This window comes from Amblyomma americanum, chromosome 1 (genome assembly GCF_052857255.1).
Source record: "Amblyomma americanum isolate KBUSLIRL-KWMA chromosome 1, ASM5285725v1, whole genome shotgun sequence".
Lineage (NCBI taxonomy): Eukaryota > Metazoa > Arthropoda > Arachnida > Ixodida > Ixodidae > Amblyomma > Amblyomma americanum.
The window spans coordinates 488,025,592-488,051,451 of NC_135497.1; the positions used below are offsets into that span (position 1 = coordinate 488,025,592).

Here is a 25,860-nt window from a genome sequence, read left to right on the forward strand (position 1 = left end):
AACATACATGCATGGGTTAAGTGACCACTTAGATATTCATTTTGAAATATGTTCTCACCTCTTGAAACTAACAGGATAAAAAAGTGATCAGGGACTACAACAAAGCTAATTTCGAGGTCATTAACAATGAGCTGTCTCTATTCCTTGACACCTTCCTTGATGGTTTCGATAACTGGTCAGTAGAACATAATTGGAGCATCTTCAGTAACAAACTCCAACAACTAATCGATAAGCATATTCCCCTACGAACCATTTCTTGCTACTCAAACGGACCTTGGTATAACTTTCACCTCAAAAGATTATCGAAGAAGAAAAAAACGCCTGTTTCGTAGTGCTTCACGTTCTTCTTCAGACGCCCAATGGACCGCCTATATGGCAGCTAATAACGCATATGTAACCGCACTCAAGAACGCCAAAAGTAATTTCCTCAATAACACCTTATCCTCCATGCTTACGAATGATACCTGAAAATTCTGGCGCATAGTTAACCCGAGAAAAGTCGCCTCAATTCACTTAATAGATCCTGACGGACTCCCTATACCGGATGCAGACTGCCCCGATGTATTAAACAAAACTTTCAGTAATAACTTTGTTATTTATTCTGTCACAGCATTACCATCCCCTCAGTCATATGCGTACCCTATAATGAACCCCGTGTGCATTTATCTTAGCGGCATCATGAAATTATTAATTGACAACATTAAAACATCCTCTAGCCCCGGCACTGACCTAATTAACAGCAAATTTTTGAAAAGCACCCGAACGTACTCATCACTTATGCTTTGCAAGATTTTCAGCAGTCCATCGACTCCTGCACTCTTCCTGCTGACTGGAAAGTCGGGAAGGTGGTCCCGGTCCACAAATCATGTAGCAAAAGTTGTCCTCTCAGCTACCGCCCAATTTCATTAACCAGTATTCCATGCAAATTACTAGAGCACATCCTGTACTCCCATATCGCTAACTTTCTGGAAACTAACTCGCTCTTCAACAGCGCCCAGCACGGTTTCCGATAATTTCTTTAATGTGAAACGCAATTAGCATCATTCGCTCACACTATTCATATTATCATTGATAAAGGCTCAATAGCTGACTGCATATGTCTTGATTTCAAGAAAGCTTTTGAAAAAGTTTGTCATTGACTCCTCCTCTTGAAACCAGACAAACTAAACCTTGAATCTAACATCCTACTTTGGCTTGAACAATTTCTTTTAAACAGTTCCAGTTTGTACCATCCAACAATCGCAACTGCTCATTATGTTCCATTGGTTCTGGCGTGCCTCAGGGCTCTGTGTTAGGTCCTCTATTCCTAATATACATTAATGACCTAGCTAACTGTGTATCCTCTAACATTAATTTATTTGAAGATGATTGTATTGTCTTTCGGGAAATTAACGATTCGGACGATACTAATGCCTTGCAACATGATATGGATGCTATTACTAATTGTTGTGACTTGTGGAAAATGGACCTTAATACATCTAAATGTAAACCCTTCCGTGTTTCTAGAAATTCCTGCAGTCCTAGCGTCTATTACCTCGAATCCGTCATTTCCTATCGTTATCTCGGCACCGAAATCTCTTCCGATATTACTTGGTACCTTCACATTAGCACCATAATTAACAATGCTAATCGCATGATTGGTTATCTTCGCCGTAATTTTTCTTCTGTCCCCAGCTCGCTTAAAGTTCTCCTGCACAAGACACCAATCCGTAGCAAACTAGAATACGCTGCATCCATTTGGGACTCCAGCTGTGCTAACCTAACCTGTGCCCTGGAGTTTGTCCATAATAACTCAGTTCGTTTAATTTTGCATAACTACCATCGTACTGCTAGCATATCATCAATGAAAGACATGTTAAACCTTCCTTCATTAGCTTCTCGTTGGAAATTTTCTGGAATTTGCTTATTCCATAAAATTTTTCACATTTGTTCCAAGATTCGTAGCGCACTCATCCCTTCGCCTTCGTACATCTCATATCGTCTGGACCATGCACACAAGGCTGGAATTGCTCCACTCAGGACAAAGACATGCAGGAACTCCTTCATTCCTCGAATATCCAAAGACTGGAACAACCTTCCCAGATCGATTGCCAGCATTGTAGACATTACTCATTTTAGAACCACATTAGCCACCATTGTATATGTCGATCATTGACTTGTCTGCTTCGTGTTATCTTTTCTGTATTGCATTTATCTAATTCAACAACTCCCCTCTGTAATGCCCAAGCCATGAGGGTAAAATAATGAAATAAGTACACAAAAATTAAATTCAGGTCTAAACCTCCTACGACACAGACTGACTTAGCGCAACGGAACGAGGACGAGAAGAAACACGAAACACAGGACGGGCGCTGTCCTGTTTTCGTGTTTCTTCTTGTCCTCGTTCCGTTGCGCTAAGTCCGTCTGTGTCGTAGAAAGTATGCACCAACTAGCCCACATCGAAATCCTCTTAGGTCTAAACCTGTTTGGTCTGGAGTACCTCAAGGCAGTGTTTTGGGGCCTCTGTTATTTCTAATCTCTATTAATGATTTGCCTTCTGATATAACCGTTCCAGTAAGATTGTTCGCAGACGACTGCGTCATATATAGTAGGGTTGACTCTTTAAGCGACCAGCTAGACCTTAACAACAAATTACAAAACATTCTAAACTGGTGCAATGAATGACAAATGTCACTGAACCCAGTAAAATCAGTGTGATTATCGCAGGGAAAAAGGTGCCCCTGAGCTATAATTACAGTATCGGTACACACGAACTAAAAAGGGTTACAGAATATAAATATTTAGGCTTAATACTCACACCAGATTTGAGGTGAAACACGCACATCAATGAAGTAAGTAGTAAGGCAATTAAATTCCTGTGGGGACTCAGGCGCAGATTGTATAATGCAACTCCTGAAGTGAAAACCATAGCTTACAAGGCGCTAATAAGGCCAATTATTAAATATTCTAAATTAATATGAGACCCACACACCGCAACTAACAGACATAAATTGGACAGGATTCAACGACTGGCTTCACGATTCATATTTAATGAATACCAGCGCGGGCACTCTCCTACTGAACTATGTAGGCGTGCAAACCTTCCCCCCTTAGAAATAAGTACGAAGTTTGACCGATTAATATTTTTATTTTTAATTATTCATAACCAGCTTAAGATTAAATTACCTGAATTTTGTGTAATTTCACCTGACTAACGATCCAGACACACGCACAGTTTACACATAAAGCCACCGGTTACACGGAATGATGCTTTCAAATACAGCTTTTTTCCAAGGGCGATTAAATATTGGAATGAACTACCGGATTCAGTTGCCATATCTTCATCTGTCAGTGCTTTTACTGCTTGGTTAGAGGCTCTCATCTTCCCTGACATGAATGCGTCTAGTTTCTGATGCGTCTAATACGAGCGTATTTTTTTTTCACTTGTTTACTGCATAGGACTTTATGCATATACTACCACTGTTTTGCATTGTTGTTGTGTTTTTGTTGTCGACTTAGAGTGAGACTTACATTTTCTTTGCTGTATATTTTTCTCCACTCCTGTAAAAGCCCTTCCTGGGCTGACAGTATCAATAAACAGACAACAAACAAACAAACAAACAAGCCACAGCGGCGAGAGTAATGACGTTTTTGAAATTTTACAAACTTATATGGCTATTATTAGCGGCTGGCTACGAATCTTTAATTGCAATCAGGTGAATATTGGCACGAGTGAGAAAGTTAACTTTTAGATTTTAGTTGATCAGTCAGCTAGTTAAGATGATTAGCCTGTTTTTTGACGTCCGCCAGCGCTGGCATTACTTTGCCGGGAAAAAGTATCTGTTAATTAATTAATAATAATTAATAATTGGTTCTTGGGGAAAGGAAATGGCGCAGTATCTGTCTCATATATAGTTGGACACCTGAACCGCGCCGTTAGGGAAGGGACAAGGGAGGGAGTGAAAGAAGAAAGGAAGAAGGAAGTGCCGTAGTGGAGGGCTCCGGAATAATTTCGACCAACTGGGGATCTTTAACGTGCACTGACATCGCACATCACACGGGCGCCTTAGCGTTTTTCCTCCATAAAAACGTAGCCGCCGCGGTCGGGTTCGAACCCGGGAACTCCGGATCAGTAGTCGAGCGCCCTAACCACTGAGCCACCGCGGCGGGTTTTCTGTTAACCTGAAAAATCCTATTTTTAAAGAAGAGTGATCACCACACCTGGTGTGTGTATATATATATATATATATATATATATATATATATATATATATATATATATATATATATATATATATATATATATACAAACACCAGGTGTGGTGATCACTCTTGTTTAAAAATAGGATTTTTGATAAACATATGAAGGAAGCCAAGTCACCGAAACCATGGTGCACAGGGGCATGTTTATATTGTTCTTTAATTTTTTTTAATGCTACGATTAATCTGTTGCTTAAAAAATTAATTATAAAGCAGCAGGAAAAATAACCATGCCGCCGGTGGGATCCGAACCCACGACCCCCGAATATCGCGTCCGGTGCTCTACCAACTGAGCTACAGCGACGGCTGTCCAATCCGCTGCTTTCGTAGGTATTTATGTTTATTGCGTGTAAGCGAACTTCAAGAGTGTTCACCAGCGCCACCCTCGTCAATAGCGGCGTCAATATCGGCGTAGCACGTCCTGTATTAACCGCGAGTGTGACGTAGAACGTCATCTACCAGCGAGGGCGGAAACTTTGCGAGAGCCCTCTGATGCTACCTATGGCATCAAGAATGCCAGTACCGAGACCCTCGTTAAGGTATTAGCAGACAAGGTAAACGAAATGAGGGGCTCGTTTGACAAACATAGGGAGGAAGCCAACAGTCACCGAAACCATGGTTCACAGGGGAATGTTTCTATTGTTCTCTTTAATTTTTTAAAATGCTACGATTAATGTGTTGCTTCAAAGAAATTCATTATAGTAGAGCACCGGACGCGGTATACGGAGGTCGTAGGTTCGGATCCCACCGGCGGCATGGTTGTTTTTTCTGCTGCTTCATAATTCATATATATAATGGGGACAAGTTTCGCAGCGTGAATAAAACGCACACAGAAGACAAGGAACAAACAAGACAGGACTGTGCTTGTTTGTTCTTTTTCTTCTGTGTGCGTTTTATTCATGCTGCGAAAGTTGTCTCCATTATGAACAGCAACCAACTAGCCCAATCCACCGTGTTACTTCATATATATATATATATGATGGATATATATATTTATAATGTATATATATAGCGAAGTAGGTACTTGAGAAAGACACCTTCACTGTCCACGTTTCGGCCGCGGTGCGGTCTTCTTGAAGACTACAGTGGTGTCGCGTCAGATTGACGTTTTAAAGCTTTGTGAGCTCCAGAGGAGGGTGAAATGAAAGGTAATACCCCTGTCACATTAGCAAATTTAATGTCATTTCAATCGAATGTCATTAGATGCCTCGATTGTCATTCGGTGTCTTTCGGTGCTACACGGTAATAAATAATGTCTTTCGAAAATTATGGCAGTGACGATCAGTGAACAAAAAATAGTACAATTCAAGCAGATCAACGCGCATAAAATATGTTGCAAATGGTTGTGTAGTGTTTTGAGAGCGGGTGAGAACATTTCTGATCAATAATATAAGCTTAAAATATTATTTCTGGCCATTCTGCGGCAATTCACCCATAAAAAGCCAAGCCAAGTACAAAGTCAACCACAAATCCGAAAACTGTAAAAAAAAAAATGGCTGACACGGTGGCGCGCGGCGACGCGTGGAGCGTGGAAATGACTTGTGAAAGGTGAAGTGCTCAGTGACATCTTTAAGTTCTTGCGAGCTCAACGAACATGTAACGCCAATCAGCAAGAAACACGCAACCCAAAATGATCGGCGGTCGCGGGAAAGGCCCTGCTTCACGGTCGGCTGCTGCTGTTGGCTACTGCTGGGACCGAGAGTAATAGCTATCCACGACAGCTACACGTGTGAAGAAGTTCGCACCAAAATTAACATTTTTAGCAAAACTAAATAGATACAATTTCTAACTTTGACAATGCGCACACATTTTTTCGCGTCGCTTTTTTCTGCTGCGCGTATGGTGTCCAGAGTACACATTCGGTTCGACATCGAATGCGAATGAGTTTCGTGAACTCATTGGATAGCGAATGTCACTCGACCCTAATGACATTAAATGTTCCCGTGTAGCAGCAGATTAATCGCAATAGGTGCGAATGCCATTCGAAACGAATGACATTAAATTTGTTAGTGTGACTGGGGAATAAGACTCTTAACAGCAGTTGAAAAAAAATAAAAAGGGTTTGAAGGGAGCAGACACAGATTATATTGAGGGGAGGAAGAAAAAATGAAGAAAGTGAAAGGAGAGAAGAGGAAAATGTCTACATTTCCAAAGGTGCCACCACAGTCATTGCAAAACCAGCATTCCTTGTTCGCAGGGTCATCGTTTTAGAATTATCAGCAGTAACGGCATAGACTTTCACGACAATTGCGAACATATGCGCAATGTGCACTTAACAAAGCGCTATCCCTCTTAAGCAGAGCTTCAAACCTGAAGCGTAATCAAATACTGCAGGGGAGCCGAAAAGACAATCGAAATGATTACACGACAAATCTTATTTTTAGATTTAACAGTGACGCACTGAACACAAACAGAATTATTAGTAAGCACTTTAGTACTTTAGCATCCTCCAACATAAGCGAACGACTAACATATTTACATGCGCACCCTGTATGATCTACAGGCGTGCCAAAAACATTCAGAACCATCTAGTCCACTTCAAGGAACACAAAACCCCAAAATATGGATGTCGCCCATGTGGTAAAGGTCGCTGCAAAGTTTGCAAACACATGCAGACCACGTGTCCCGCAACGAGTACGAGGTCATGTTTCCGGCACTCATCCAACGGCAACTTTTACTGCGACGCATCAAACATTATTTGCCTTCTTGAATGCACTCGGTGTAACCAGCAATACATAGGACAGACAGACACTACATTCCGCATTCGATTTACCAATCACCGCGCACACACCAAGTCTCTCCTATATCTTCCCCTATCCAAGCATGTAAACACAGGACACTCTTTTGACCAAATAAAAGTAAAAATTCTCAAGGGGGCTTCAAAAACACGCAAGAACATGAACAACATGAATCCTGTTTCATCAACAAGTTTATTCCTAATCACGAAGGTCTTAACGGAAGGCCTGGAGCTCTTTTCTTTTATCCACATCGTTCAAACAAAAAATTCTACATTTCTCATAAATGAGCTGACCTTGGTATACCCTTTATAACTCGTGTTAAAGATCTCAGGCCTTCATACCATTCCTTGCTCACCCTATCTTGCCTCGTGCAGTATTGATAAACAACGCTCCAAAAAATAATTCTGATACCTTCACCGTCTTTTCTTGCTAATTCGCTTTATCCTTCTTTTTCTCTTTTCATTCTTGCGAGAGTATGAAAGCTTCGCACACAGCCTAGCCTCGCCGACAATACAAAGAGTTTCCCTCGGCGAACTCGGTTGGACGGCCCACGGAAGGAGAATCAGCCAGGCGGCGGGGACGAAACTTTGTTCTCTTAAAGGCGGAACCCTCAAGTGCATTCTTACAGACACGCTAGTGACGACGTAGCAGATTTATTCCCAAACATATCCATCTGCCCGCTCCCAAGAAATTAGTTCAGTGCAACCCACCCAAAAACGCCCGGTGTTACATATTCGCCACCTTTGTGTCAGTTGCGCAGCGGCGCCGTTTTGGCCACGCATCGAGAGTGGTTCCCAACCTTGTATTTCGTTTGAATTCGTAAGCTCGTCGGTGCCGCTCTACCCATGTACCCCGCACCACCTTCCTCCCCCTTTCTTTCTTTTCGCTATCTCTTTTTTTCCTTACTCCCGCAATCTTGCTCCTCTCTGCTGCCTTCACCCCTCTTCTTTAATTTATTTAGTTTTTGATATCTTGCTGCTCTTCGCATGTGTCGTTTCTTTCCGCTCTCTTCTGCAGGGCACAAACAGAAAACTTCAATATGACGTGATGCCACCGCAGTCATGAAGAAAGCCTTTATTAGATTTTAGATGTGCAGGCATTCTAAAAATACGCTTGTTTTTTGTCGCAAACATTAATCGTACTCTATTATTTATAGAAAAATACGGAGGAGGGCGCTTCACAGAGGAGAAGAAAAAGATACAAGATGAGACGAGCACGAACGAGCAACGAAGTCTAGGTAAAGGATTACAGATGCCGGCCATGGCCGGTAGCTAGCATTCCAAAGCAATTTGACATGACAAGGCGGATACAAAGAAAGACAATTTTTTCAGTATGGCACACGGCTGAACTTTAACTTGGAAATAATTTTAAATGTTGTCCTCCCGGCCATTTTATTTATTATGTTTTAGTTCTAGTGGTTGTGTTATTTTCGTAGCCCGACTTTCGATCGCATCCAAGAAAGCGTTTTACCATGCTTGTTCAACGCTGCAGCGGTGGTAGTATTTAATTTATTTTTATTTATTCACAAATGTTGCAGTCACAAAGGAGGCGAACTTCGAAACATGACGCATTAGTGGCACAGGCAGATCAGTAGCTGTGGATGTAAAATTTAATATGAAGAAAACCAAGGTAATCCACAACAGTCTAGCAAGAGAGCCGGAGTTTACAATTGGTAGCAGGTGCTGGAAGTGTTAAGGTAGTACGTCTACTTAGGGCAGGTAGTGACAGCAGATTTGAATGACGACAGCGAAATAGCTAGAAGAATAAGAACGGGGTGGAGTGCATATAGCAGGTTCTATCAGATTATGAATGGCAGTTTACCAATATCCCTCAAGAGAAAAGTATGTAAAAACAGCAGTATGGCAGTTTAGCAAAATCTCTCCTGAGAAAAATAAACAAAAACAGCTGTATCTAAGAGGTTCTCACCTACGGGGCAGGAACGTGGATGCTTACGAAACGGGTTCAACCAGCTACGAAAAGAAAAATGACAGGCGTAACGTTACGAGACCGGAAGAGGGCAGAGTGGGTGAGGGAACAAACGCGTATTAATCACATCCTAGTCGAAATGAAACGGGACGAATGGGCTTGGGCGTGGAATGTAATGCGAAGGCAAGATAAACGATGGTCCTTAAGGATAACGGAGTGGATTTTAAGAGAAGGCATAGTGTAGCAGTGGGCGGCAGATAGGTGGGCGGATAAGATTAAGATATTTGCGGCGATAGGGTGGCAGCAGCATGTGCAGACGGGGTTTATTAGAGCGATTTGGGAGGCGCTTTTTTTTCTGCAGTGGGCGTAGTGAGGCTGCTACTGATGATAATGATGATGATGATGACTGAAGGAAGCAGCACTACCCCAGCAGGACAGTATACGTGCTGCAGTAACACCTGATGAAATATTTTTTCATGAAAAGATTCCGGAATTAAAGTAGGTATCTATGGCGTTGTTTAAGAAAAGTAGAATTTTTGATTAAGCTTGGTCTGTGAGAAATACGGGTGTATCAATTTGGAGTGGCTGAGTCTACTTTACCTATGGAGTGCAGAAAAAATTCGGTATAACGTAACCAACTAGATTTGTTTTGAATATGATTTTCACCCTGGCAAGATGATAGCGCTCAAGAAGGAATTTAAAGTTGAACTGCCTTAGCGCGAGCAATTTCACCGACAATGGTTTGGTTTGGTTTATTGGCGTTTAACGTCCCAAAGCGACCCAGGCTATGAGAGACGCCGTAGTGAAGGGCTCCGGGAATTTCGACCACCTGGGGTTCTTTAACGTGCATTGTCATCGCACAGTACACGGGCCTCTAGAATTTCGCCTCCATCGAAATTCGACCGCCGCGGCCAGGGTCGAACCCGCGTCCTTCGAATCAGCAGCCGAGCGCCGTAACCACTCAGCCACGGCGGCGGCTTGACCGATAATCATAGAACATATCTGACAGAGAGGAGCGGGATGCACGCTAGTTTAGCACGGTCCTTGGTGGTGTGAGGACCCTGCACTGACGCGGCACGCTCGAGAACCGGTACTGACGATGTGTTTAGAGTTGACAGAAATTATGCACTGTTAATAGGTACATAGTAGGTTGGTGCTCGTATCAGGAATTAGTATACCCTAAGAATTGGGCTTCAGTCCAAACCGCTCAAAGGTTAAAAAATTGGCGTCAGAGACGATTCATTTAGAACTATTTTTAGTCACAAAAGCACAATTACTAAAGAGCCGCCGCTGCAATCGCTTCTATTCATTGGCTCCAAATACAACAGGTACGATACTTTCCATAGTTTATCGGCCGGTCAAAACGAACAGGAAAATTGCGCAAAATTTTCAATATCAAAACGCGAATAGCCCATCCCGGGCTGTAGGAGTATAAGAAAATACTCCCACACGCCGCAACCGGGTGGTCGCACAAAAAAAGGGTGTCCCTGATGAAGCCTTCGTTTTCGGTGTGCATTTTTTGCCACAAAAAAGTGCTCCCTTTAGTTTCTCCTCATACGGCGCCTAGTGGCAACAAAAGTGAACTAGACCTAAGTCTGAAGGCCACTAACGCGGTGTGGGGCTTTCATAACATTATTTGTGAGCTACTTAAGTGCTTTATGAGTAACTATATGCACGATATGAATCTTTCTCCTTGCGATTTTAGTTAACAAACCGTAAGTACAAAATAAATTTTTCCTGCATCCATTTATCCGGGCGAAGAAAAATTGGATCACAGTGATTTTGTCCTTGTGCATTGCTCGCATATTCTTGTGCAAGAAAAGATTTCCTGAGAAGAGAGTTACCTCAGATGGATGTGCCGCTTGGCAATGCGAAGAATACCCGCAGGCAGTTTATTCAACTAAGGCATACGGCCGAAACTAGTGGTGCCCGCGGCGGACGCGAGATCTCTGTCGCTAGAAAATCTTTCTAAGGAACTCACCTGCAAGCATACACTGCTGCATCAGCTAAATAAAGTCATAATCTGCAGCTAAAGCCATGAAATATCTTGGCCTACCTTTCTGTGGTTCACCGTACAGAGTCATGTCTACAGGCTCCTGCAGAAAATGCGGCCTTTCCAAATTACTTATTCAACTATGGCTGTGCCATGAAGAAGCTTCGTTATTCAAAAGGATAAAAATAAACAGCATAATGCCTTCAATTTGGCACATAAAAAATCACTAAACCTCTGCATGATGTTCGACGTAACATGAACGGCAGAGATGACCTTACAGTAAACCACATTGCCACGTGCACAGCAACACACGGCCTCTGCGCTTAGTCGAAACAACGACGAAGCTGCGGTCAGCTCGAGAGGAGCGCTCGGTCTAGCCATGGCTCTGCGATTAAAAGGACCGACCTCGTTCTTCCGTTCTCCCCTACGCCAGCCTTCACGGCTCTCCTTGAGTCGTAACAATATTATTCTCATGCATAAAACTTGAACCACCGAAGAAAAATATTTTACTGTATTGTACAAATGCGCATTCTTCGTCATACAGCATTGTTTTTCAATGAAGATGCACTTGTTGATATGCCATGAGTCTTTAGCTTTTTAAGGGAAGCTGGTGTCTTTGAAAAGCTGTGAATTTTGACCCTGTGCCTTGGTACGCATGGTCATACACCTCAGCCACATTCTCCTTCGTGAGAAAAAAGGCTGAGGTTTTTGTTCAATTGTTTGGGAGCCTCGAGGTCCTTGCTCAGCCAACGATGGTCGCTGAGGTTACCCGACCTTCTTTAACGCGTTTAGTAGCAGCCATTTTTGACGTTCCTTTGTTACCACTAGGTAGCCAAAACTAACGTTTTAGGTCGCGTACAGCACGGATGATTTTTCACATTTCTACAAATTTCCGGAATAAGTTTACCTATACCGTGATCTTCGCGCATGATGGCATCAGTTGCCAGTATGCCGAAAAACCCAGCACAACACAACGTAACATGAACAAAGGATTAATAAAAAAAGCAGCGCAACACAGCTGGATAAAACCAATGACATCGTTTTGCGTCGTGTGCAGCTCCTCATGGTATTGTTTAAATACCCTAGCGTATATGGTATGCCAGAAGATGAAGAAGAAAACTCCGAATCCTTGGAACACGCAGGGAAGGAAATGTCGTTAAGGATCGTTAAAATTGAATGAGGTCGCAATTGAACGAATCGATCGATTAGGCAAAACAGAGGTAAACAAAACAAGGCCAATAATTTTAAAGCCGTTAGATTTCTGACAGAAAACAAAATGTTGCGAAGCTGTCACAAACTGAAGGGGACTGATTAGGCCATCAGCGAAGATTTTTCACCCCGTGTTCGAGACATTAGGCATTAGCTATGGGAATATGGGAAACCGAGAAAGGGCTGCGGTGATGAACTGGCTTTGGTTTATGACAAACTAACGATCAACAGTCGCCTTTATTTTTGGGATGAAGAAAAAAATGCTGTGTATCCCATAATGCCAACTTAAAATGAAACAAAAAACCAGGACTCCGGAACGCGCACCATGCGCTCATGCCGCCCTCAGTGCCCAAAATAACCTTGGTTAATGTTAACGCTCGAAGTATAATTAACAAGCTTGGTCCCTTCGAATCAATATTAAATTTTGAGCGGAATTTATCGCCATAGCAGAAACCTAGTTAACCAAAGATGTCGAAGACTTTGAAATAACTCCTCCAAACTACGTCATTATTCGCAAAGATCGGCCAACACGCGGCGGAGGCATTGCTTTGTTGATAAAAAACAAAATAACGTTCATTACCATGCCTGACGTTGAAGGAGTTGAAGCAGTTTTTTGTAAACTTTGCCTTCTAGATGCTACCATAACTGTGGGATGCGATTATCGCTCTACTACTTCCGATCTGATTACAATGCAATCATTGTACGCGTATATTGAGCAGCATGCGAAGGGAAACAAGGTGATATTACTGGGCGACTTCAATCTACCTGACATTAACTGGCACACACTACATCACCGATCACCTTGCGTAGATGTTCTTTTCGATATCATGCTTTCTTTCGATTTAACCCAGATAATAAACGAACCCACCCGTGTACAAAGACCTAGCTCAAACATTTTAGACCTAGTATTTGTTAGTAATCATTTGCCTATCAATGAACCAAATCCGGAGTGTCAGCCGGCCTTTCAGGCCACAAACTGGTCTTTTGTGCTGTCCCATATAATTGTTCTCTACCCTCCTCACGATCAACAATAATGTATAAAGATTACAGCAGAGTCGATAATACAAGCATCATTGATACACTCTCTCTCCAACTCTCATCCTTCCATCAACTAGCACACGATACAAACACAAAAAAAGAATCCCTGTGGCATAAATTTAAAACAGTTGTGTCATACTCTGCCACTAACTACGTACCATTGAAAACTAAAAGACTCATAAACATAACCCCTGGATAACTAGAACCGTAATCCACGCAAAAAGAAATTTTCGACGACTCAGAAAGAGCCAGGAAGTCCATCCGTCACAAAAAACAGCTCAAAAACTTATTTCCACTGTTGATGATTTGAAATAAAAAATCAAGAGGGCCACGATATATTATTTTACAGAAACACTTTCTAAATTTCTACAAAATTCTCCCCAAAAATTCTGGCGTTACATAAACCCTAAAAAACAAGGTGAAAGACAGGCATCACCAGAGGATAACAGAAATGATGCAACTACTCTGAATAACTATTTCTGCTCCATCTTCACAACGGATAACGGAGAGCTACCAGGAAGGAACTCTAGCGTAGGCGTTACAATTGAACTACTAACGATAACTGAACCTAGTGTGTTAAACCTTTTACTAAATCTGGACACTAAGAGAGCACCAGGGCCTGATAACATCTCTAACATATTTCTACATAGATATGCCGAGTGGATAGCTAAATTCCTAGCACTACTTTTTAACAAATCATTATTCACTTGCATCCTCCTTAGGGATTAGAAAACCACCAAGATAACACCGATACGCAAAACAGGAAATAAATCCGACCCTTCGAACTTCAGACCTATCTCACTAACGAGCACAGTATACAAGTTATTAGAACATAAAGTTTTAAAACACATAAACACTTATCTTCAATGAAATGACATTTTAACCCCTTGTCAGCAAGCTTTCGCACAGGCCTTTCTACTATTACTCAACTAATTGAAATAACACATGACATATCGACGAGCATTGATAACCAGAAACATATGGACCTCATGTTTTTGGACTTCTCGAAAGCATTTGATCGCGTCTTGCATGCTAAACTTATTGCAAAACTTCAACTTATTTTAGGAACTAGCCCTATTCTAAACTGGATTAAAGACTATCTTAGTAATCGCATGCAATTGGTTGAAATTAACAATGAGAAATCACCGACAACTAAAGTTACATCGGGAGTATCCCAAGGAAGTGTCCTGGCACTGGTACTGTTCCTAATATTTATAAATGACCTACCATCTTGTGTTTCACAGAATATTAAACTTTTCGCAGATGACTGCGTCCTTTACAAGGAGATGAACTCTCTTAATAACCATACAGTTTTAAATAACGGTTTAACAGCAGTGTCCCAGTGGTGTCAGGACTGGCAGATGGACATCAATTTAAATAACTATGTTCTTTTATTTATGACTAGAAAAAAAACACATTAGCTTTTCAGTACACGTTTAATAATATTCATCTTGCATCTGTCCTTGAGCATAAGTACCTTGGTGCGACATTAACCTCTGATTTTAGATGGGATTCGCACGTTAACATCATCACACTTAATGCACTAAAAAGACTTCTTCATTAACAGAAGCCTCAAACTAGCACCCCCTGAAACAAAATTACTAGCATGTAAAACTATTGTCGGACCACTTCTAGAGTTGAGTTGAGTTGAGTGGTTGTAAACTACCGGTGGGATTAGCCTTGCAGTTGCTGCCGGCAATTGCTCCACCGTAGCGACACTTAAATAGAAATCACAGAAACACTGTACGCAAAAACCCAAATAGACATTCCTGAGGTCACCATGTGGAGGTCAAATCCGTGTCCTGCAGGTAAAGTAGAAGAAGGCGAGAAGCATCCCTTCTACTCGACTGGCTCCCGCGCGGGAAAACAATGTCCTGAAGAGAACTGTGAGGAACTCCTGCCTTCTTGAGGGATCCGAATAACACAGCCCGTTCCGCGTTGTACAAAGTACAGCACAAGAGGTAATGTTCTATGTCACCACACACACCACACGTTGAACACAATGGTGACGACGCTAGGCCAGTCTTACACATCCACGCCGGCGTACGAGCAGAATCCGTGCGAACGCGGTGCAGCAAAGTGGCTTGGTACCTTTTGAGACCCTTGGTCACACATGGCTGATGAGGAGAGCTCTACAAAGAACTGAAGTGGCACAACACCACATCTCTGAACATTTGCTTGACTTCATGAGGGACTCCATGTACTGGAATCCCGGAGAGAGCTGTATGGGCGAGGTTGTCTGCTATCTCGTTGCCTAAGACACCTATGTGAGAGGGCACCCATTGAAAACGTATAGAGAAGCCTTCTAGAGTACGCCAACAACGCTTGGTTTTTCTTTACTACAAGTTCATTAAAAAACTTGAAGGGGTGCAGAGAAAGGCACTAAGAGAAGGGCACTGAGGCCCTTCACTACGGCGTCTCTCATAGCCTGAGTCGCTTTGGGACGTTAAACTTCTATAAACTAAACTATCCCTAGAGAACAGAGCAAAATTTGCAAGACTTTGCTAGAACACAATCAACTAAAAGTGCCCGCTAGAAAATACAGAACAACCACAAAGACTAAATCTACCCGCCACAACCTCAAACACAGATTAATCGAGTTTCCATTCCGTACTGACATATACAAATTCTCATTTTTTTCCGCGAGTTACACGCGAATGGAACAATCTAAACAGAGATATTAGTAACAGCTCATCATTAGATGCGTTTAGTGGTCTGGCTATAGATCACCTTTTTGTTTCCCAGTAGTTATTGTCATTTTCCACACTTTCCTATTCTGGTTTGTTTTTTTACCGTTTTGTTCGTGCTTAGACTGAACTTACTGTACTAACTGCAGCCGATTTCTTTTTTTTTAGTTTACTTGTCACCATTTTTGCATCCTATCATTTGTACCTCAACTAGAGTTCTCTAACCAATTTTGTAAATATTTTGAATATGTTATTGTTGAAGTTTTACTTACCAATATGTGCACTACACCTAGTTGTATCATTCAAAGCCGTTGCTGTCACAGTCACTGATGAGACTTAAAGTATCAAATAAAAAAAAATATCGCTTGAGCAGATCTTTTGCTAAGGATAAATCGACAAGCTCTTAATATTCGCTGCAGGGCCATCCACCTGCAGAGCTTGTGAAGTAGAAGACTAGTAGTAGCTTTGCGCGTCGTTAGAAGTTTATGAAGACGCGTGTAATTTTCAGCGCGTCAGTGTGGCAGTTTAACGCGATGCATGATCGGTTGCAGCGATAGCATAGTGCTCTCGTGCAGTGGCCAGCGAAACTCATCTGTTCGCGGGTTAAAACCCAATCGCAGCAATATTGATTCTTTTCCTGCAGGAATATGAGACATCAGCTTTTTAGGATTTATGGGGAAGCAGTATTTTCGCAGTAAAAAATATTCTGAGGACCGCCACACGACGGGTCGTGTAGTTGGTCTCAGTCGGCTTCGGTGAGCCAATTTTTTCAATCCTTGACTCAAGCTACGTGAAACATCCAGTATATGAATCAATAGTAAAGCTAGGATAACCACCTTTATGGGTATACGGTGTGCGCTCCATGTTTTTCTTCCTAATCGAAGTTGATGCTAACAAGGTGTCTGCATTCCTCGGTAGGCACGGTCACAGTCAGCGAGGGAGAGAACTTCAGAACATAATTTTGTATAGCTATCGGCCACTTCACGCGGCTTCAGCGCCTTCAAACTCTCCCTTGTGATGCAGGGGTGGTTCTCAATCAGGAGTGAAAGGTGCTTGGGCCCCGAAGTCAAATCAGTCCCCTGCAGCGGTTGCTACTAGAGCCTTCGGATATGCGAAACTCACCGGGAAGCATAAACAGGTCTCAAGGTTGACTACCCTCCAAGTAGTGCGAGCACGCACAGCCTTCGCGATTCAAAAGATTCATTCCTAGCGAAGGCGAGGAGGTGTCTTTGTGCGGACCGTCCCTTTTCGAGGGTGTCATTCGGCGGCGACCCCTTCCCGGCGTTTTGACAGCGAACGGCTCGTTCTGCTCCAGGAAGTAGCTAATACCCCTGTCACACAGCATTCATCGAAGGCCTTTCCAGCAAAGGCACCTTTTTTCACCAAATGAGCGAAAGTTTAAAAGAGCAGCGACGCACATACACGGTGCAGCCCAAACGTGGAACAGTCGTTCAGGCTTAGCACCCGCTGTTGTGCTCGAGGCGGCTGAAATGAGTGTTTTAAAATTAAAGTGGGGTATTCTGTTCATTCGTTGAGCTCAGACAATTTTTTATTCTTATTGCTTCCTTAAAAGAACTGCAGCGGCTACTCTCATCAGCAGCAGCAGGTTTTGTGTGTTGCCTTGGCCACCAGGGGCACTCGGTGTTGCTGCAACACTTTTACTGTCTTGAAATCTGGGCACAAAATATAAGCACCCGTACAAAAAGCAAAGCCAGACACACCTCTCGTATTTAAAAAAAAAATATTTTCGAACATTGTCGGCTGTATCTATTTTTATATTGCTACTACTTTTGACATTGGATGACGTTGCGATCGCAGGTTCTCTAAGGCCGCGCCGCGCCTTTGGGCTCCAAAGGTTTCTGACGAGCGCCCTTAGCATCAAAGGCGCAACATTTTTGCCGTGTAGCTGCACACCTTACGCCTTTTGAATGTAAGGATCTGATTTTTTAAGGCCTTTGCGGTTCCTGTGTGACAGGAGTATAAGTCGGCCTGAAAACGCCAACTGCTCGTTTTGACAAAACACTGCAGCCCAGAGCTCATCTATCCTCAGCAACTAGCGTACAGCATTTCCAGAAGTAAAAAAAAAACTCAATATGTTTGATTCCAAGCCATTTATAATGGGATGCCATGCAGAATTTGTGGAAGTCAAAACTATCGCAGGGATTCAGAAAAGACATGCTCGCACGTTGAAGATATTGCGAATGCCGGCTATGCCACAAATCGTGCTCAAAAGCAATACAAACTCATTGGAATCATTACCTTTGCAAAGGATGTACATGAACCTAAAAGGCACTACCGTTGAAAACACACATGTCTTGCCCAAACGCAAAGACACGTACTCACGGGAACAGAACAGCGGCACTGATCTTTCCGAACGGAGACATGTCGTCTTCATTCTTTGGACCTAGTGGCACCTGAAACAGTTTCACGTGAGAACTTCAAATAGGGTTTATATATCTTGCTTTCAGAGATTTTGGCTGTTGATATTCTAAGGTTGGAATGGTGTTGTTACTAAAGTAAATTTATATCAATTGTTGTTTCGGTTAGTGGATATGTTCTGTGCTGTTCACGTGACTGACAAACAACAGCGTGTTGAAAGCAACTTTGCTTGGACCTAGCTATCGGAGAAAAGACATATAATAGCGCGACTTTCATCAACGCGCAGATAAAGGTAGGTGTTGGGAGGGGTAGGAGGGGGGCCTATTGAGACACTCCTCGAAATAAAACTCGTTTCCTTCTGCCCTCCCCTCTTTTACCCTGACAACATGTTCGAGGAAATTAGCCCCTTCTCATCATCTCCCTGCAAGTAGCTGTCTTTAGCAAAGCTTTAGAAAAGTTCTTGCAGTGTGCGTGTCAGTAGTTTTTGAATTGGCGTAGAGGCATCTGGACTTCGCGGTCTGAGAAGCGACACTATTTTGTCGAATGACACATTTGCTCCTTCGAGAAACTAGGTACCCTATAAGCTGGAAACCTGGTGTCTCGCATTCGCTGAGAACACCTTGTCTGCATTGTGAGCATGTAATCGCACAATGTACAAAGATAATCGGTTTTCTATTTCTACAGGAAAGGCAAAAAAAGTGTCTGCTCTTTTAGTGCCAGAAGGTTTGTAGATATAATGACCATCACTTATAGTTTTGTTCTTTGCACGGCCGAGTTACACCTTCAAAGGCAGGGAAAACGTGAGAGGAAGATATAGCCACTGCAGTAGTCTTGAAATCTGGGCCAGTTGGTACATGTTCAGGAGCAAAACCAGTCAAAGACTGAAGAGACGAGGCACACACACGATGACTGGACTAGCAACTGTGCTTTATAGAAGAAAACAGTCTCCCAGGAAAAGTGCAAAGTTCGCGCAGCTCAGTTAACAACAATCTACATCTAAAGATAAGCTGTGATCTAACGCCGTTTCGAAAGGAAGCTAAGTTCCTTCTGCATGAGGTAGATAGAAGGACTGCAGATGCAATCATCTCCTTAATACTAATGAAGAACGCTTTGAGGATTTCGCGCTCAACTTTTCCCTTGCCTCTGCCGACAATACTAACATTGGAAAATAGCGGGTAGCAACCGCATTCCCGGCAACGTCGATGCAAGTTAGCGCCGTCAGTAGGGGACAGAGAGTTGTGGTGTTCTCTTAGTCTGCCATTAATACATCGGCCTGTTTGCCCAATGTACACTTTTTCAGAGGTCACCGGAATTTTGTAAACCACACCTGTGGCACAGTTGACGTAGCGGTATTCATGCTGCGTCGAACAAACCGGCCGATAAGCCCTGTCACGTGCAAGACGTGAGCACAGGCGTGAAAGCTTGCAGGGAGCTGAAAACACAACATTGACGCCCTGCTTTCCGGCGACCTTTTTGATGGTGTGGGCGACTTTATGGACATAAGGCATGACTTCAAGATTTCTCTTTTCCACCGTCTTTGGGTCAACCCTTTTGACGTCTCGAACCTTTATCTTTTGCAGGAGCGTTTCGGCCGCTGCCCTCAGAAGTTCTTTTTTTAAAGCCGGCCGCCTCCAAACGTTCATACTGGATATCGAAGCTAGTCTTCATGCTGTGGTGGAAACTCTTTTGCAGTACATTACGGAAGCAGTTCGTAGCAATCCCCCTCTTGACAATCTTGGAATGAGCTGACGAGTACGGTAATAAGGTCTTCTTAGTTCTAGGCATGAAGCACCAGAAAACATGGCCATCGTCATGAAATGTTAATTGAAGTTCTAAAAATCTAATCGAGTGCTTAGCGGGTAGTTCATATATAAAACTGAGGGCACTCGAACAAGCTTTAAAAGCTGTCAAAATCTGGTTTACAACCCCATGCAATGAGTCGCTGGGTGAAAAATTCAAAAGAATCAGTAAATCATCAACATATCTAAAAATTCTGCACACATGTTTGTCAAAAAGGACGCCTTGCAACGTGTTGTCAAACTTTGCTAAAATTATATGGCACAGTATGGTGCTACGCTTGTCCCAATACAGACTCCTTTTTTCTGGACGTACTGGCGTTGCAAGGCGTTCTTTTTGACAAACATGTGTGCAGAAATTTTAGATATGTTGATGATTTCCTGATTCTTTTGAATCTTTCACCCATTGACTCATTGCATATGGTTGTAAACGAGATTTTGACAGCTTTTAAAGCTTGCTCGAGTGCCCTCAGTTTTACATATGAACTACCCGCTAACCACTCGATTAGATTTTCATAACTTCAATTAACATTTCGTGACGATGGCCATGTTTGCTGGTGCTTCATGCCTATAACTAAGAAATCCTTATTACCGTACTCGTGAGCTCATTCCAAGATTGTCAAGAGGGGGATTGCTACGAACTGCTTCCGTAATGTACTACAAAAGAGTTGCCACCACAGCATGAAAACTAGCTTCGATATCCAGTATGAACGTTTGGAGGCGGTCGGTTTTCCAAACGAACTGCTGAGGGCAGTGGCCGAAACGCTCTTGCAAAAGATAAAGGTTCGAGATGTCAAAAGGGTGTACCCAAAGACAATGGAAAAGAGAAATTTTGAAGTCATGCCTTATGTGCATAAAGTCGCCCACACCATCAAACAGGTCGCCGGGAAGCAGGACGTCAATGTTGTGTTTTCAGCTCCCTGCAAGCTTTCACGCCTGTGCTCACGTGTTGCACGTGGCAGAATTTATCGGCTGGTTTGTTCGACGCAGCATGAAAACCGCTACGTCAACTGTGCCACAGGTGTGGTTTACAAAATTCCGTTGACCTGCGAAAAAGTGTACATTGGGCAAACAGGCCGATGTATTAATGACAGACCAAGAGAACACCACAACTCTCTGTCCCCTACTGACGGCGCTAACTTGCCTCGACATTGCCGGGAATGTGGTTGCTACCCGCTATTTTCCAATGTTAGTATTGTCGGCAGAGGCAAGAGAAAAGTTGAGCGCGAATTCATCGAAGCGTTCTTCATTAGTATTCAAGGAGATGATTGCATCAGCAGTCCTCCTATCTACCTCATGCAGAAGAAACTTAGCTTCCTTTCGCAACGGCGTTAGATCACAGCTTTTCTTTAGATGTAGATTGTTGTTAACAGAGCTGCGCAGACTTTGCCACTTTTCCTGGGAGACTTTTCTTCTATAAAGCACAGTTGCTAGTCCAGTCGTCGTGTGTGTGCCTTGTCTCTTCGCTGTGTTCCATCTTTTGACTGGTTTTACTCCTGGATATAGCCACCTTCAAGTACACACTTTGCAGACGATAACATTGTGCCGAAAATATACCATTTAAAAAATGTAACACCTTCTTTCTTCAAGCGCCACCAGTGTGATCAAGAAATAGGAGCTTCACATTTAACGTGCGAACGTGAAAGGAACTTGTAGGAGGTCGTCAGTGTAAAAGAACACATTATAGATCTTACAGACGTCGTTAATTCCTTCCATCTGGGCTGAAACACTTTTCGAATGCAGTTTGAAACCCACTTCACGCTATCCTTCGCACACATCAGACGAAAAAAGCCAAGGCGACTGGTCACCAGATCAACAGGCATGAGTGGCACGTGGTTATCTTTTCCTGTGCTATCCAATCATCACAACCTTATCCCCTTTCGCAACAAGAAACACTAAGCACAAACGGTGAGACTTGTCCTCGCGCTTCCTTCCTGCGGTTGAGTTCGGCGAATTTGGACATCGGGAGGATTCCCTGAGGACCACTGCGAGGGTGGGCGAGCCCTCTGGGAGAGACGTGGCTGCAGGAATGCCGGAAGCAGCGACGATAATAGCGTCCCCACGTCACCACGTGACCACAATCTGTCCACCGTAACAGGCGGCACCGTGGCCATTGGATTGTGAGCAAGCTGTCCACCATAGCAGTTGGCAGTAAAATTAATTATTGGTCCAGAAAGGTCACGTGATCTAGCGACGTCATCACAACTTGCCCACTGGGCTGTGAACAACCTAATTTCTAGACAGCAACCTAGATGCTAGATGGCGAACCTAAATGCCTAAAGAGAAAAAAAATGATATGTGCAAATGTCGGCACTGCCACAGCACAGCGGATACTTGCGACGGCAGCTAGCAGTCCGAATACGGCGGTTGATAAACCGACAGTTGCAAACAAACTGACGCAGATCCGTGCAGAACTTGGAACAAAAGCTGCAAACGACAAATGCGAAATCTACTGCTGCCACAATTTTCTATTAAGATGAAGAAATATCTTCATAGTTTTTACTGCGGATTTTATTTAATATTTTTAAATATAGATAAGAAAAGCCTTTGATTATTTTAGAGACAAATAAAAAGCAAACATAGGAACAAACAGCCGCCCAGTTCAGATCGCGTCAGTGGAGAACTTTGATTTCGAGGCTAAATAAACAGGCTCCTTCATTACTAGTTTCAACTAAGGTTGTCAACTTTTCAAAGAAGACAATCGGGACAGGTCAAAGAAGCAGTAAAGGCAGTGAATGTCTAATGAAGAATCAAATTTAGGCGACATGAAATGCAAAGCACCAATGAGGCTTTGAAATTCATTTTTAAGTCTTCAGTAAAAATAGTTTCTCGCTCTTTGTTTGACGCTTCTAAACCTATCTCTTTGAGCTTGCCTATTGTAAAAGCTGCCTTCGTTAACACTGGTAGCAACTAGAAGGACTCGCTTTGTGGTGGCTTGTTTCTAGTCTTGTGATGGCTCATGCACTAGCTTTTTCTGTAATATGCCCCGTAGCTACACTTCAGCATTCCGGCGTTTATTGCTGCCTGTGTTGGTTGCAGATAGAGTAGTTATCGGACTTACCTTCACCTTTGCAGACTGGGCAAATACAGTGTCTTGAAGGCCGGAGATGACAAAGTTTCCAATGGTAGAAAATGTAAGCAAGACGTTTACTACAATAACTGGCTTTTGCAGCTCTATGTCGTGTATATGTATGTCCTGGAGGAAAGCCGAAAACAGTTTTTTTTTCGTTGGCACACTGAATAATAAAAAGCCCGCATAAAAAGAAAAAGCTTTGTCTGCCGTTTCCCGACCGACACTGCCACCTGAGTGCGCACCGAACGAAGAATATGGCCTCTCAACAACCACTTCGATGAACTGATGGACAGCGCTGTGCTGCAATAATTTTAATGGCGGTCTTCTTAGTGTAATGCACTGCTTTCCCAACGTACTAAAATCCTTGGCCCCCTCATGTAAAAGAAAGATGTTTTCACTGGCAATATATTTAGCTTAGTCTTAAATTTCAGGCATGGAGCTCGCGTCTTTTCCAAGAGCAGGCTGGTTGAGATCTGGTCGCTAAAACATCGCAAAGTGGTTCTTGTTATAATGTTTGCTGAAAGTGCGTAGGTCCAGTTCTGGAAAACACGGTCTGCTGCTAAAGTTGAAAAGTGATCTCTTCAGAAAGCATAGAGACTTTCATGATGTCTACCCTTTGTAATGGACAAGTTGATATCTTCTGAACAGTCATGGAAGATGCATATAATAAATTCTTTAATGCAAGTGATTGCTTTGCTTTGCGATAATGAAATGAAAAACTACTTCGCATTAATGCGGTCTGAACCAATGCTTTGACACGGAGGTAGTAATGATACGGAGGTATTAGTTCCTGCTTTCAGTCAATGCCACAGTACAGCTGGAACTCTAAAATGAACCCGCGGGCGTCAGTGCGGAATGAGTAAAATGGGGCCCTCTCTGCTACTGAAACTTCAATTTGCATTTTTTAAGAAGCTGTCGGCTATCATTAAGATGGGCAGAAGGCATAAAGAGCTACGACCTAAGTGCGGAAACTAAAAAGATACAACCGATGTAGATTGTTAGTCGAAATGCGAAATATGTGCGCTAGCATGTCGGGTTTCATTTCGCTCTGAGTTCTAGGCTAAACTTCAAATGTCGCCAGGCAGACATAGGCGAAATAAGCAATTCGGGACCTTGGTGGTAGAGCAGTATAAAATTTTGGGACCCTTTAACGCACCTTGAGAGGCCACTGGGACAGTGATGTGTCCCGGATCCATTGCGCATAGATGGAATTGCATGAATACGACAACATGTGACGCATAGCCCGAGAAGAGTGGCATTAAACACGAAGGGTGACCGGTTGCAGCGACAGCGTAGTGCTCTCGCGCAGTGGCTTGCGAAGCTGATATTTTGCCGCCATTAAACAAGAAGGGTGATCGGTTGCAGCGAAAGCGTAGTGCTCTAGCACAGTGGCCAGCGAAGCTGATATTTTGCCGCCATTAAACAAGAAGGGTGATCGGTTGCAGCGAAAGCGTAGTGCTCTAGCACAGTGGTAAGCGAAGCTGATATTTTGCCGCCATTAAACAAGAAGGGTGATCGGTTGCAGCGAAAGCGTAGTGCTCGAGCCCAGTGGCCAGCAAAGCTGATATTTTGCCGCCATTAAACAAGAAGGGTGATCGGTTGCATCGAGGGCGTAGTGCTCTCGCGTAGTGGCCAGCGAAGCTCATATTTTCCCGCCATTAAACAAGGGTGATCGGTTGCAGCGACAGCGTAGTGCTCTCGCGCAGTGGCCAGCGAAGCTCATATTTTCCCGCCATTAAACAAGAGGGGTGATTGGTTGCATCGATAGCGTAGTGCTCTCGCGCAGTGACCAGCGAAGCTGATATATTTCCCGCCATTAAACATGGAAGCTGATTGGTTGCAGTGATAGCGTAGTGCTCTCGCGCAGTGGCCAGCGAAGCTGATATATTTCCCGCCATCAAACATGAAAGGTGATTGGTTGCAGTGACAGCGTAGTGCTCTCGCGCAGTGGCCAGCGAAGCTCATATTTTCCCGCCATTAAACAAGAAGGGTGATTGGTTGCATCGATAGCGTAGTGCTCTCGCGCAGTGGCCAGCGAAGCTCATATTTTCCCGCCATTAAACAAGAAGGGTGATTGGTTGCATCGAAAGCGTAGTGCTCTCGCGCAGTGACCAGCGAAGTTGATATATTTCCCGCCATTAAACATGAAAGGTGATTGGTTGCAGCGACAGCGTAGTGCTCTCGCGCAGTGGCTTGCGAAGCTGATATTTTGCCGCCATTAAACAAGAAGGGTGATGGGTTGCAGCGAAAGCGTAGTGCTCTAGCACAGTGGCCAGCGAAGCTGATATTTTGCTGCCATTAAACAAGAAGGGTGATCGGTTGCAGCGAAAGCGTAGTAATCTAGCACAGTGGCCAGCGAAGCTATTTTGGCCGCCATTAAACAAGAAGGGTGATCGGTTGCAGCGAAAGTGTAGTGCTCTAGCACAGTGGCCAGCGAAGCTGATATTTTGTCGCCATTAAACAAGAAGGGTGATCGGTTGCAGCGAAAGCGTAGTGCTCTAGCACAGTGGCCAGCGAAGCTGATATTTTGCCGCCATTAAACAAGAAGGGTGATCGGTTGCAGCGAAAACGTAGTGCTCTAGCACAGTGGCCAGCGAAGCTGATATTTTGCCGCCATTAAACAAGAAGGGTGATCGGTTGCAGCGAAAGCGCAGTGCTCTAGCACAGTGGCCAGCGAAGCTGATATTTTGCCGCCATTAAACAAGAAGGGTGATCGGTTGCAGCGAAGGCGTAGTGCTCTAGCCCAGTGGCCAGCGAAGCTGATATTTTGCCGCCATTAAAC

At 43.4% G+C, this 25,860-nt stretch overlaps 1 protein-coding gene across 2 annotated transcripts in view; it reads right to left on the bottom strand.

Moving 5' to 3' along the window:
- Positions 1-25,860, bottom strand: part of LOC144116082 (multidrug resistance-associated protein 1-like) — a 207,216-nt gene that overhangs the window by 130,771 nt on the left and 50,585 nt on the right. For both annotated transcript variants that reach the window (XM_077650741.1, XM_077650740.1), the window contains 2 exons: positions 23,067-23,201; positions 18,174-18,244 (listed from right to left, as the gene is read on the bottom strand). In XM_077650741.1, coding sequence (XP_077506867.1) covers positions 18,174-18,244; positions 23,067-23,201 — 206 coding nt within the window. The remainder of the gene's footprint in view (positions 1-18,173; positions 18,245-23,066; positions 23,202-25,860) is intronic.